The sequence below is a fragment of the Pholis gunnellus genome (genome assembly GCF_910591455.1).
Source record: "Pholis gunnellus genome assembly, chromosome: 3".
Classification (NCBI taxonomy): Eukaryota; Metazoa; Chordata; class Actinopteri; order Perciformes; family Pholidae; genus Pholis; species Pholis gunnellus.
In genome coordinates, this window is record NC_136529.1 from 14734598 (window position 1) to 14748141 (window position 13544).

The window sequence follows — 13544 nt, forward strand, 5'->3', positions numbered from 1 at the left end:
CACTGAGCTGCACGTTTTGACTCAATCACACACTGAACATCTGTAGTAAAAAAGAGTTTATTTTTTTTCTCAGTCTTTATAGTGACAATTTTACAAAGCAGTAGTACAGAGGTCGTTTGTGGGAAGCCTTTTTAAAGCACTTGCTGCCACTGGAATGAATATATATATATTTATATATATATAAACACAGTTCCAGGTGGCAGTAGTACAAAAACTAAGGCCACTCACCACCTGTTTCTTTACACATCTCATGATCTATGATGGCTGGATATTGATTAGTTTTGTCTGATGTCGGTGCACAGTGGCCACCATTGATGCCTTGGTCATCATGAGAATGACTGCTTTTCAACACAAGTACAGTAACATATCAACAAACACAAAGCATGAGTTTAATACGGTACAATATGCCAAAAAAAAAAAAAAAAGATGTTCCGCAGTTTTATGTGCAACTCTTAATAGCTTGTATTGCGCCAGTGTGATGATTTAATAGCACCAGTGATTTATACAATAATCAATGTTCTTTTGGAGGTTTTTCATCATACACACAGGATCTAATGGGCAGACATACATGTGGAAAGAAAAAGATGAACACAACAAAAAAAGAGCTTTTTGCACAGGAGTAATACGTTGTACAGGAGGAGTCAAAAGGCAAAGTGAGGAGAAACGTGGAGGAAGGAGGACAGATCAAGAGGATGTGGATGAGTGATAGAAAAAGCGGCAGTGTCTGGGCAGGTAGTGTCCCTGAAATCTGTTCTCAATCAGCAGCCACCACAGCTCTTCCCGCAGCTTCCTCCTAGTGATGCACACTGGCCACTCAGCGCCGCCACGCCGCAGCGAGAGAACTGATCACGACACAGGTCCGCTAAACACAGAGGCACTGAGTTCAGATAACGAGTCTTAAAATGCAAACAAAAATAAACAAATGCAGAAAACGCCGAACGCACCTCTGAGCAGCTCTTCATGTGCACACACAGTCCTCACGCAAACCTCCTTGTTGATGACGTACACCCGTCGCAAACTTAATGGAAACACATGTAGAGGTCACAAGAGTCATCTTCATCATCATCATCAGTCCAAACCATACCTAAAGAACAAGTCTGACAATAATCTGTATTTTTCTTGCTGTTAACAAATCCAATGAAAAGATCATAACCTGCAATGGATTGATCACACGTGTTATCTCTGAATCCACACCAGTGTCACTCACTGATGTGTTTCATTGATGCGCTGCGTGACATGTTCCTTCGTTACCATAAACATGGAGACGGTAGTTTAGCATAAGGCAATGGCACATACACCGTCCTGCTGTAAATACTTAGCTTAACTTAATTAGTGCACCAAATGTGTATTATTCCTCGGTTGAAAGTAGCGCCGAAAATTACTTATTTTTGAGTAACGTTTGCTAAAGACTACAGTGCCCAGCTGCTTTAGGATATAACTGAGCCTTATTTATAAATAAAACTATATACTGGTGTCCCGTTTTTAAAGATTTACATCCTCAGTAGGACCCAATGGGCTTGGGGCTGGGAGCCACAGACAGGGTCCAGATGTTGAGGAGTAGCAATAAATGGACTAACGCACTGTTTTCATAGGATTTGCTGACAATAAGAAATATCCTTTTTGCTTACACGTATCAACAGCGATAGCCTTTTCTTTAACATTAGTTTTTTACATCTACACTGTAGAAACATCAAATCCTGCTGTAGCTATACAGCGTTTAGTAGTCACATAAATGCACTGTAGCTCGAAAAGTCCTATATTATATATTTACCTCACTGATATTTGCTCTAGAATAGACCAAAACTCATGTATTGTCAATAGGGAAAGTATACCAATAAATTACTTAAATACTGACTTTTGAGCTCTCTGTTTGTAAAGAGATTTGTGCTTTTAGGGGATGTAGTAGACGCAGTTACAATTAGGTAGGTTAAGTAACTCAGTTTGTCCTACAAACATCAGAGAGGTTTTTACTGATTAACAGATAAAGAGCTGACTGGGTTTTCCTTGTGGGGAGAACTGCTTCTTTAAAAGTGATTTCAGTACGTACCTGTAGAAGCAGAGGCTGTTCAGGCACTGCTTGCATGGCTTGTGAACAGAGTAGAGTCTGGTGCAGGGATACTGCTCCTCTCTGCAATCTGGAAATCCAACACACGGCAAAATAATGTCTCCCTTCAAATTCAACAACTGATTATCTGTCATCCTCTCTCTAAGGTTTTCTTACCAAGAGGGCCAGGCTCCGTTGGCTCCGTCTCCAAATCGGAATCTGATATTTACATGGAAAACAGATTTACAGATGAGTTCTAGACGTAATACATAGGACTTAAATAGCATGACTCAGACAGGAGGAGAGTTCAGCGGATATACCTGATTTTTCTGGACGGATCACTGGGTTGAGGCGGACCTGCTGCTGGTAGGTTCCAGGAGGAGAATCTGGATTTTCAGAATCTGAAAAGAGGAGAGGAATCACTTTAAAGAAAACCCTAAACACTGGTGTTTTACTATAAAAGTAACATCAAGGAACATTGCTATTGACCTTAAAATGCTTTACCTGGAAAATAATCCGGCCCATAGTCCTCTGTGAAGCCATGAAATAAGCAGGAGAGAAAATAGTTTCATGCAATGAACATTGTGAAACCAATTACAGTCAGTTCCCCTAAAACACACAACAAAGAGCTCTGCACCATATAAAATAAACCACCTGCATGCCAAAACTGAACAAAACAGGCAGTTTGTGCGGGTGTAATGCATGACTTCATTATGCAAGATGTTCAAAATAATAACATGCAGAGTGGTCAAAGTGCTATTTACACTGTGACTACAGTTGCTATGCGGGTGGTAAATAACAAGTAAGGAGGAGAGAACTCCTCGAGGCGAGGTGACACATCAGAGGACAACAACAAATCGGTAACAGATGTGCAGAGCTCTGATACAAACCGATGCTGAGCTGGAACAATCAGCCAATATTCTCTTAATGAACTCACCCAAAAAAGGAAAAGGTTCCTGGTACTGAGCCTGGGCGAGCAGCAGAACTGTTGACATTTCAGAACAATAAAGTAATCACAAAAGACGGGGTGATGAGTGAAATACAGGGGGGGGGGGCAGAATACTGTAATTGGGTGTCTGTATGATGCACTTTTGTCAGGTGTTTTCTTAATTCTACTTTTTCTATTTAACATTGTACTTGTTCTCAAAAGTGTCCGGTAATAAATGAAATGTTGAGTTTATAAGAAATGAAGTGCACCCTTACTCATTTAGTACAGCATTACTCGGGTGGTATGACCAGTTATTGTGCTTTTGTTAGCTAATGTTAGCATACATAAACTGCTGGGAAATTGTGTAAGTGGCATTATGGACAATTGTCACACTGCATTTTTTTGCATTGACCGTAATCCTGTAACTGCCACCTGCCGCCACAGTTAGCAAAAATCACATGAAGTCACCAGAGTTTATTGAATTGAGCTTGGATAATGGAAAAATGCTCTAATAGTGCAACAGTAGCACATGTGTAGAAGAGACCATAATGTCAGTGAAGTCTAGCTTAAGGCTAGCTGTCTTTATGCTAAGCTAAGCTAACCAGCTGCTGGCTGTGACTTCATATTTATTGTAAAAACCTGAGAGTGGTATCAATCTTCTCATCTAACTCTGGGCAAGAAAGTGGAAAAAAAGTATTTCCCAAAAAGTGACCTTTGATTGTTGCACATTTAGTTATGAATATCTACATCTGAGATTTAGACCCAGGTTTCCAGGGGCCTCGGTGGACTGTTGGTGCAGTTACCTGGCATACAGATGAGTAGGAGGACTCTCATGGTCACTCTGGGAGGTAGACTGACTTGGACACTGGAGGGGAGATGAGGAGAGTATTAACAATCCAAACAGAGCAACATGAGGGGAATAAAGTGCTCAGCGTTAGATATTCCTTTGGTCTCCTGAACTCTCCTCTCCTCTCTTTCCCCCTGCCCTCCCTCACCTTTCTAACCCCCCACTGCTCTCGACTCTCTCTGCCCTCCTTGCCCCCCCCCCCCGCCTCAAACAGCCACAGCAAGAAAAGGGAGGGGGGGGGAGAAAACTCTGACAGCAAGAATGTGGCACGGTCTGTCTTCCTAAGAACAATCTCTCTGTTTTCCTACTTTTCTTCGCTGCAGCAGACACTCTCGGGGCTGAATTCCAGGAAAAGAAACAGAGGACCCCTCAACCCCACCCCTCTCCCTGACTTTTCTTCATCCCTCCCTCCCTCTCTCCGTCTGCCTCCACATCCTTCGTTTCCCTTCTGTCGCTCTCACTGGTCATTTCCTCACCCCCTCCCCCCTCCCCCCTCCTCCTCCTCTTTACCCCTTTTTTCTTTCTTCTTCCCTCCACAGAGCAAGAGCCTCTCAGGTTGAGTGAAAATGACATGTGGACAGAAAAACATGAACACTGACAACAATAGACATCCCTGACTAGTAGATTGTACTTAAATTGGCAGTAAAATGCAGGAGGTCACATTGTGAAACTGTTGGATACAGTAAAATCCATTACCTTAGCTTCCTGTAACACTCACTAAAATACTTTGTGGAAAGTATGAACGCTCCTCCGCTGCAAACTGTAGGCTGTCTCATACACACAACATGAAGCAGTTAATGTGTGCTTCTCACATCCTACACTGACAACTTCTCTCTGTAACCATATGCAGCCACACTGGACACAAAACGTGATCCGTGTTCTGCATGTGTATCAATAAATCAGTGAATGTGTGTGTGTGTTTCTGTGTACCAGTATCACACACACACACATACACATTCTTCTTCTGCATCACAGTGGCTATCGGAAACCATATGTTTTAACAGCACACATCTGGGAGCGATTAACCCCCCCTCTCCCCATTGAGTCCTTCCCTTCCCAGCTACAGACCCCATCTCCCCCCACCTACACTTACACACACACACACACACACACTCAATAGTAAGAGTTTCTGAGGACAGCAGATGCAGTGCTGTCATCTATTTCACGAACATTGTTTTTATGCAACTATGACAAACATATTAAACAGAAATCTAAATCATCTTCCCATGTGCCCTCATCGACCCCCAGCCTCTGGAAGCAACTGATTTCTGTGTTTTTCCTCTTGGCACCTCTCTCTCCATTGTAGTGCTATTGCTGCAAGCTGAGCCGTGATGTCCCTCCTCCTTCTTCTCTCCAGTAAAAACACAGGACCACATGTCAGCTCTCAACAGCCATTAACATACACGCAAATTATCGCACAATTATTCAGTGTGCATTATGCGGACTGGGTGGATGTGTTAATGTTTCTTGAAACGTTGTGTGTTAACTGCATGCAATCTGTGCACTATACAGTATATTCTCACATCTCTTTATTTTTCTTCCCGGTAATTTTCAGCACAAATGCAACTCAAGTTAAGTCTTCTGAACAATCGGAGCCCACACATGCATGAAATATAAACAAAAAAGTAAGTTCAACTTAACTAAAAGACAGTTTTTTTCAGAGTTTCTTACCCAACTTTGCTTCAGTTTGCTCCGGCTATCCTCAGCTCTCATGCGTCCTGTGAGTGCAGGAGGACCACGCAGCGCCACATTGTTCCACCCCGCACCAGTAGTCTCCTCCCCGTCCAGTCCCAGCCTCCAGCCTCCAGCCTCCAGCCCCCGGTCCCAGCACCGACCCGCAACAAGACCAGGGTGATCCCGAGACCTGCTCCACCTTCACGCGCTGCGACGCTGCAGGATCAAAAGTATCGATGAGCTGACCAAATACTTGCTCGTGGCCAAATCGCTGGTGGCTATCTGACCATGTCATATATGTGAACACTAACATGTCACCATTTGTATTAAGAGCTACGATCTAAATACAGCAGAAAATCACATATATCAGTATATATGATTAGTTATTTTGTTTCTATATTGTGGGTTTGATCATTATTTGTGTCTTCTTTGATACTCTTATAATTCGTGGGTGAGATGTCATCAAAAGCCAACGTGTTTATATATAATATCACCAGCAAAATGTTTTTTTTTATCTATCATTAAATGTAAGTTTGTTGTTACTTCTGCAGATAAACATTACACAGTTTTCAGGTATGAGATTGATAAAAGGGTCCTAACAAATATTAATTATGAGATTCACTATTCGTTGAAGATCTTTTGAATTAGATCGCACAGGAGTTGCTTTTATTGTGTTCAAATCCATTTGGGCGTTAAAAGCTTTGCTGTCAATCAGCTCTTAAACTCTTTTAATTCAGGTCCAGGGGGATGTATTGCCTGTGAGACACTGTGAACACTTGCAACCTGAAATAAAAACATGATGAAATACTATGTCTCTTACAGAAACATCTGGCTTCAACTAAACTCAGTGATGAAACTGCTGATGGTTTAACTCATCCGAGGCTCTAAACAATAGAGACATCAAAATGACACTAACTGCTCACCCCTGTGGAAGTGTGTCGCAACATCAGTGACATCAAATAATAACCAAGGAAAGCAACTGGAGGCATTTGACTATTTATTTTCAATCAAAACAAAGACTGCTGTTGGTATGTTGGAAGAGCTGAAGGAAAATATACACTGTAGGTCTTTGAAGCAAAGCTAAATGTTTAATTGTTACAAGAAAACTCCTCCTTTTATCTTTAATATGCAGCATCGCATCTACCAAGTGCACAAACAGACACAGTAGCATTGAAGATAAATACCTCTTTATGGTACATGTAAGACTCAAGACACACACTCTCTCTCTCTCTCTCTCATGCATTCATACTGTACATGTGCGTTAATGTAACACCAAGTCCTTCCACCACACACACATTTTCATCACAGCTGTCTGCAGTGTGTGGTGTGTGGTGGTGGAGCTGACTGGTGCACTGGCCCTTCAGACCTCAAAAAGCATTTTTAGAAATCAATATATAATATCATCATGGAGGGAAGTGTTGTACAAGAGGACAACTGAGGCTTCAGACAGCAACTGCCTTCTTCTCCTTGTATGTGGCCATCATCTTCTTGATCTCAGCTATCGCTTTCCCCGGGTTCAGGCCCTAAGAGGAAGACGAGACAGACGAGGAAAGAGCTGTAAGAATCTGCTCAAACGGAGCACGTCGTCTGTATTTGAATGGCACGAGATATACATGAGCGGTGGCGTGCATCCGGCTGCAGATGCGTGCCGACGGGTTACCTTGGGACAGGTCTTGGTGCAGTTCATGATAGTGTGGCAGCGGTAGAGGGAGAAGGGATCCTGCAGCTTGGACAGACGCTCCTCTGTGAATTCGTCTCGTGAGTCGATCATCCAACGATACGCCTGTGAGACAACGGGATGTGAGCCATGAACGCTTCATCTGTGTGGTTATTTTCTTTCATGCAGGCTCAGAATTTAAATGTTCAGGTAATCAGACACACACACACACACACCTGCATCAGCACAGCAGGGCCGAGGTACTTGTCTCCGTTCCACCAGTAGCTGGGGCAGCTCGTACTGCAGCAGGCGCACAGGATACATTCGTACAGCCCGTCCTACACAGGAGGAAAGCAAGCAATGACATTTATTTTCATGGGACTTTTGAGGAGAACTGGAAAATGTTTTAACAAAACAAAAAAAACAGTGGTGTACCAGTTTCTGTCTGTCCTCCACAGTCTGCAGGTACTGCTCCTTCCCTTCGTTTGAGTCATCCTTCTTCTTCAGGTAGGGCTCAATAGACTTGTACTGTGCATAGAAGTTACTCATGTCCTGCAAAAACAATATCAGTCAGCATTCAAATGTCAGAATAAAACTTATCATAAAGGACAACTGGATTTTGCTGCCAACACTCCTACAACTTAATTTGTTCACAAAACAATACATCAACAAAGAGGTGGAACGTGTCGACCTGATATCAATAATATGTCACATTTAGCCAGTTGTATAGCATGTGGAATTTTACCCTTGAGTCTTTAAATCAAAATTTTTATTTCAATCTAAGCGGCAACATAAACACTTGGAGGTGTTGCATATACACCAAATATATCATGTATATATTTTCCAGAAAAATACAGAGACAACAAATGATTAAATGAAATGTTTATACTATCCATTAGCATGTTTTGACTACATTTGGTAAAACTAGTGGAGTAGAATCTGTTCAGTCGGCGCTGGTCCGTTCATGTCGTGGTGGATATTTACTCACAGGCACCAGGTCCTTGACCACATACATATGTGGAAGAGGGTAAATCTTAGTCGGCTTGCTAACGTTGGTGTCGATCTTGTTGAGGCAGGCAAGTGTGTTTCCTCCATTAATGTTCATTGCACAGGATCCACAAATACCTGCATTCACACAAAAACAGTAAAAGCTTTTAATGTCTGAGACGAGACAATCTCACAGAGTGTAATGACATATATTGTAATTCTTTGGTGGAAAAAAAGAGAAGATTGTGTAGCATTATCTTTCAAATAGTCAGCATAAACAATTAATCACTGAAAAATAAAATAAATCTACAGAGCACAGCCTTAAATAAAGCAGGCTGCACCAACATAAACTGAATAATTTGAGACTTTTCGAAGTTAATTCTAACCCATTAATTGACTGCAACTACTACTTCTAATCATACATAATTATTTACCACATTTAATGATCATATAATCATCTAAAGGCTCATTTGTAAAGCCTCCGTGTTACTGACCTTCTCTGCAGGAGCGGCGGAAGGTCAGAGTGGAGTCCATCTCATTTTTGATCTTGATCAGGGCGTCAAGAACCATTGGGCCACAGCTAAAGGAAAAACAAAACAAATCAAGAGTTTTGGACTGTTTTGGTTACAGCTGTATAGACAGGAGGTAAGAGTAGCTAAGCTGAGTAGAGAACAGATGATGTCAGAGCCACCTGATTTAAATCTACCTTCAGGCTGTTGTCAGTTTGTTAATCATGCCCTCTGTTTACTAAGAGATAAGCCTCCACCAGTCCAAATAAACACGATCAGCTAATAGCAGCGCTAATAAAAGGGACGTATTCTGCAATATACATTATTAGAGAGAAGCAGAGTTTTGTTCAGAGAGCAATCAGAGTCCTCTTCACCACACCTCTCACTAATAAAAGTTTAAAAAGTCTATACACAAAGGTCACAGATAATTACAATTTGTGTCAATTCATTTTAAACTCAACCTCCCCAGTTGTTTCAGAAGTGGCCATAGAATACACCCAATAACACACTCCAAGGTGTCTTAGAATAGATAATAAAGGATTCAGCTTCACCTCTCCTATCGTTTATGATACCAGGACACCTTGTTGTGACTTACACGTTTAACTAGCTAATGACTGAGAACACAGATTTACACAATGCAGCGCATACAGTACTGGGCTTTCTGGTGGCAGGGGGAAAAGCTGAAACACCTACGTGTTCAGGTCGATGTCATAGGTCTGCATGCGGGGTTTGTCTCCTGGAGTGTCTGGGTCCCATCTGTATATCTGAAACTTCTTTACTCTGGGTTGAGCTGCTGGAGCCGCTGCTGTTTGGGCACACCGCACCGCCTGACAGCAGCGACCAGAGGGGAGAAAACACGATTATTGTGTTTGCATCACACACTACTAGACACTAATAACATGACCTGCTCCTTTGACTACCTTAACTCTTGTCCTCTAAATATCAGTGGATCATCTGGTGTTTAGTAACTCAAACATAGCTTAATATTTACCATAAACCACTGCGACATCAGTGATAATAGAGCAGGTTTTTGTTCGTTAAAGCACAAAACATTCCATTAAAATCATGATTTACTGATACCAGAAATCACAGTTGATCTTATGACACATTGCGTTTGTTTGTTTACATTGAATGCAGTCTATACAATATGTCAGACTGATTTACTTTAGTTAGTTATATTAACGAACAGGTACTATATAAAGTTGATGTTTCTATAATGAACTTCGCTGAAACATATTTACAAGTTGAACTCGTATCCTGCCATGTTTTGTGTTGACGTGGATATGAATCGTCTAAAGTGACAGTTGAAGCTAAACACACACCGGCTAATAATGAAGAGATGAGCTCGTTATGTTACAGTTGAGTCACTGTATCTACAGTACGGGCTAGCTAGTTATTAGATAGTTACTAGCTAGTTATTAGCTAGTAGTTGGACTACGTAACATGGACTTCATCGCATAGACGGAGCCCTGTTGTAACGTCAGATGTGATGTGACGTTCTCTGAGCAAAGCGACGGAACAAACTGTAACTGACAATAACGGCTAATCGATACTGTTTATTTGTTCAAACAAATTTCAACATACCACCAGTCCTGCGGGGGAGCGGAGCGCCAACACACCACAGCGGCTCAAGGACGTGAGACCAGCGACCGACATTTTGGAGTTTCTCTGACCTCCACCGCCTGCTATCCCAGCAGCCACCGGGGCTCTGCGTCACAACTCTTATGGAAGCGCGTGTTTTGTTGACCGACGTCTTCCGCCTTTAGACTCACATATGCACAAGAAGAGTGTTTTTTTATAGTTCGTTTGACTTGCTAGTGACAGTTTGGTCCCGAATACTCTTTCATTGTTTAATAACCCATAGTCAAACATTTGCAATAATTAATTTGTTTTAATTATGACGCGGGTGTTTTCACCAAAAACCCGGGCGGAGCAGAGGAGGAACTTACACGAGATGTCCGGGTTTTTAAATCGAACGAACCTAGTGTGCCTCTGTCAGTCGTAATACAGCATGTGAAACTGTGCTCACTAACACAGTCTCTTTACAAGTGGAGCTGGGTTGAGGTCACTTAAATAGTATTTCCACTCTGTTAGAAAGCATACTGTGTTGAAGTAGTTCACCTGGAGAACAGACAATGGTATTCCTGACGCTGTCTTGTTGGATCAGGAGCCGTGGACCTGACAGATACTGGAAAGTTCAAGACGTTCTCAAACATGCACGGGTAAGGCCACGACTATTTCCTGGAGGAGAGGGCGCTAAGCCGTTGCATGCTGTCAACATGTTGTGATGTGTACCATGTTATAGTCTGTGTGGTAATTACATCGGAATCATTGTTTGAATATTTTATATATGTCGGTTGTGTAGAAATGACCTTTGCAGTTTGATTCGGTTAAAATCTAATATTGACATCACAATGATGGTCATTTTGTGTATGTCGGCTCCTCCAACAGCACTTCAGAGGCAGAAAGAACCGCTGCTACAGTCTGGCTGTGCGGGCGGTGAGGAGAGCATTCGTCTACGCAACCACAGGTCGAAGGCTTAAGAAGCGCAACATGAGGACGGTGAGACTCTTTAAACTCTCATACAAATGTCCACTACAACAACAGACACATGGCGGGCACATGTGATTAGTATGCCTCACTTGTAAAGAGTCTTTGGGCAGTGTTTGCTGTAGACAGTCACTGTGCAGCAGTTTTGCAGCCCTTTGCTGTATTGTAATACAACTAAAACCTATCAAAGAGTGGTAATTGTCTATTGATCGTGTGTACTAGTGCCCTAAAATACATTTAAAGTTACTCTAAATCGTTAAAGGAATGCTAAAGGAAACAATGTGTTTCTTGTATAATATATTTAGTTTTTTATTGTGAAATACTGGATGTTTTCACCTCTTCATGTTCACTCCCAAACCATAATCTGTGTTTGGTGATGTTAATTTGTGAGGGTCACATGCCTCCAGTCTGTTCCAGCACTTATTAAAACCAATCCCAGTTGCAGAAGGGTGTATTCATTGTTCACAGAATGGGCATGTTGACTTCTTACAAAAAGAATGATTGTAATCAATTGAGCAAAGTAATCAATATAACTTGTTGTGCTCTTATTTCTTCAGCTCTGGATCACACGCATTGCAGCAGCATCACGAGAGCACGGCATGAAGTATCCCGCCCTTATGCACAACCTCACCAAGGTCAGTTGTGCTGAATGTTACAGTATTGCATCAGTCCTGTCCACGTTCTGTATGCTGGTTGTTCACTCTATCTATATGTGACGTGTATCCTCCATACAGACGAGCGTTCAGCTCAACCGACGTGTGATCAGTGATCTGGCGGTCACAGAACCTCGGTCGTTCCTCTCGCTTGCAAAGCTGGCCCGGGCTCGGCAGCAGGAAGGCTTCCGTGCAGCTTTGGGCGACGGCAAAGAGCCTTCTGGTGTCTTCTCCCGTGTTGTTTTGCTACAGTAAATGGACTTGCTGCAGCTACAGATTTCCAGTTGTTATGTGGTTAAAATGAATGCTGGTGTTGGATTGTGGAGCTGTTCATGAAATGGTCAGTCAGGCACACACTCTCCCCCTTTGCTTTACAGTTGTCATTCTCATATAATAATATCACTCATTTCTTTAAATGGTTTTATTTTTGTGATACATCATTAATCACAATACCAGAAGGGATGCATGCTCAACGACCCACATAGCTGACCCAGGGTCTGGTCACATGATGAGACTGATGAGAGAAGACTATGACATTATGCCAGATCTGTGTCTCTGCCTGCACCGTGTACAATACAACATGGTTAGCCCCCACAAAGATGTAAAGTAGATTTGAAACCGAGTTGCCAACAGAGCAACGTCCCTGAAGAAGAAAGGGATGCACTATGTTCCTCAAGGACACTCCAGCAAGATGGATGATTAATGTTGAAGTTCCTTGATCCCTGACCTTTTGAAGTGCGGTTTCTCCGCTCACTATGCTACCCTGCACCCATGCTGCTGTTGTGTTGTCCTAAAGCAGTGCATCCCTGAAAACAGATTTGACAAATGTAAATGCCTTTTCCTTCTATTAGGGCCCTTGCTAACAATACTGAGAATGGACAACTCTTCAATATAGTTGTAATTTATTTTCAGGTGACCCATTTCAAGTTAAGTTTAGAATAAATTCAATGTTATTTTTGAAATTGTGCACTCTTATGTCTTAATAAGGATATAATGATAATCCACGATGGCACCTGACATTAAACAGAATAGCAATAGTTTGTCCACAGACAGCCCTGCTTCTGCTCCATTCACTGATTTCAACCCAACACCTCCATCATGTGTGCCAGACTTTCCCAGCGGTGCCTATAAAATCCTCCACTACGGCCGTCCTGATAACCTCCAGTATCATAATACAGGAAGTGATTATTTATTCGCACAAACCTTGTGTTTGGCATATGCAACCTTTTTGTTAAGTTATGATTTGATGCAGATTGTGAGTTTTCAGGAGGTTGGGCAGAAGACTGACCTCAAGCTTTTTCATATGAGTTGTGTCTCTGTGTAAATATATATTTTACCATTTGTTGTGGTGAGGTTATCCTCTGAATGTTTAGTTCATTAAACATTTTGATATATATCTTTGTCGTTCAGTCTTAATTCACTTCAAACATGTTAAGGTTGTGGTTTTGAGATATATTTTACTCTGGACTAGTCATTTGTAGTCCTTATGTTGGCTGTTATGTCCCTACAAATGTTCTATTTGTATAACCATGATCACACACACACACTATGCACAGAATCAAACTATTAGAGAGCATGAAGACATAATCATCTTTATTCAATAAACCAGCGGTATATGAGAAGCAACACTAAACATTCCTCCGGTCCTAACATTTACTCCCGATGAATGCTCACTGAAGTACAAAGCAAACATCA

The 13544-nt window shown here is 41.9% G+C and overlaps 3 protein-coding genes across 3 annotated transcripts; 1 reads left to right on the forward strand and 2 right to left on the reverse strand.

Annotated features, from left to right (window-relative positions):
* Positions 1 to 51: 51 nt before the first annotated feature.
* On the reverse strand, positions 52 to 5529 carry mfap2 (microfibril associated protein 2). Its single transcript, XM_079186123.1, has 9 exons — positions 5491 to 5529; positions 3776 to 3837; positions 2982 to 3029; positions 2549 to 2575; positions 2365 to 2445; positions 2222 to 2263; positions 2048 to 2135; positions 945 to 1018; positions 52 to 862 (listed from the first exon to the last, which is right to left on the reverse strand). Exons 2-9 carry the CDS (start codon positions 3804 to 3806, stop codon positions 759 to 761), a joined length of 495 nt encoding a protein of 164 aa, XP_079042249.1. The 5' UTR covers positions 3807 to 3837; positions 5491 to 5529; the 3' UTR covers positions 52 to 758.
* A 948-nt stretch (positions 5530 to 6477) lies between these two features.
* sdhb (succinate dehydrogenase complex, subunit B, iron sulfur (Ip)) lies at positions 6478 to 10346 on the reverse strand. The gene is made up of 8 exons (XM_079186163.1): positions 10231 to 10346; positions 9340 to 9473; positions 8632 to 8717; positions 8139 to 8275; positions 7586 to 7702; positions 7387 to 7488; positions 7154 to 7276; positions 6478 to 7016 (listed from the first exon to the last, which is right to left on the reverse strand). The coding sequence occupies exons 1-8, from the start codon at positions 10300 to 10302 to the stop codon at positions 6936 to 6938; spliced, it is 852 nt and encodes a 283-aa protein (XP_079042289.1). The 5' UTR covers positions 10303 to 10346; the 3' UTR covers positions 6478 to 6935.
* Positions 10347 to 10662: 316 nt separating this feature from the next.
* mrpl20 (mitochondrial ribosomal protein L20) lies at positions 10663 to 13231 on the forward strand. The gene is made up of 4 exons (XM_079156795.1): positions 10663 to 10868; positions 11098 to 11208; positions 11754 to 11831; positions 11931 to 13231. The coding sequence occupies exons 1-4, from the start codon at positions 10782 to 10784 to the stop codon at positions 12102 to 12104; spliced, it is 450 nt and encodes a 149-aa protein (XP_079012921.1). The 5' UTR covers positions 10663 to 10781; the 3' UTR covers positions 12105 to 13231.
* The last annotated feature ends 313 nt before the right edge of the window (positions 13232 to 13544 follow it).

Bases quoted from the DNA above. Each gene is read 5' to 3' on its own strand.
- mfap2 (XM_079186123.1), bottom strand. From the start codon at position 3,806: ATGAGAGTCCTCCTACTCATCTGTATGCCAG. The intron at 2,446-2,548 runs GTAAAGCATTTT...TCCTCTTTTCAG, and splicing joins TGGGCCGGATTATTTTCCAG to ATTCTGAAAATCCAGATTCT. The intron at 2,136-2,221 runs GTAAGAAAACCT...TTGGATTTCCAG, and splicing joins AACGGAGCCTGGCCCTCTTG to ATTGCAGAGAGGAGCAGTAT.
- sdhb (XM_079186163.1), bottom strand. From the start codon at position 10,302: ATGTCGGTCGCTGGTCTCACGTCCTTGAGCCGCTGTGGTGTGTTGGCG. The intron at 7,703-8,138 runs GTGAGTAAATAT...TTGTTTTTGCAG, and splicing joins TGGTCAAGGACCTGGTGCCT to GACATGAGTAACTTCTATGC. The intron at 7,277-7,386 runs GTGTGTGTGTGT...GTTGTCTCACAG, and splicing joins GCCCTGCTGTGCTGATGCAG to GCGTATCGTTGGATGATCGA.
- mrpl20 (XM_079156795.1), top strand. From the start codon at position 10,782: ATGGTATTCCTGACGCTGTCTTGTTGGATCAGGAGCCGTGGACCTGAC. The intron at 10,869-11,097 runs GTAAGGCCACGA...CTCCTCCAACAG, and splicing joins ACGTTCTCAAACATGCACGG to CACTTCAGAGGCAGAAAGAA. The intron at 11,209-11,753 runs GTGAGACTCTTT...TTATTTCTTCAG, and splicing joins AGAAGCGCAACATGAGGACG to CTCTGGATCACACGCATTGC.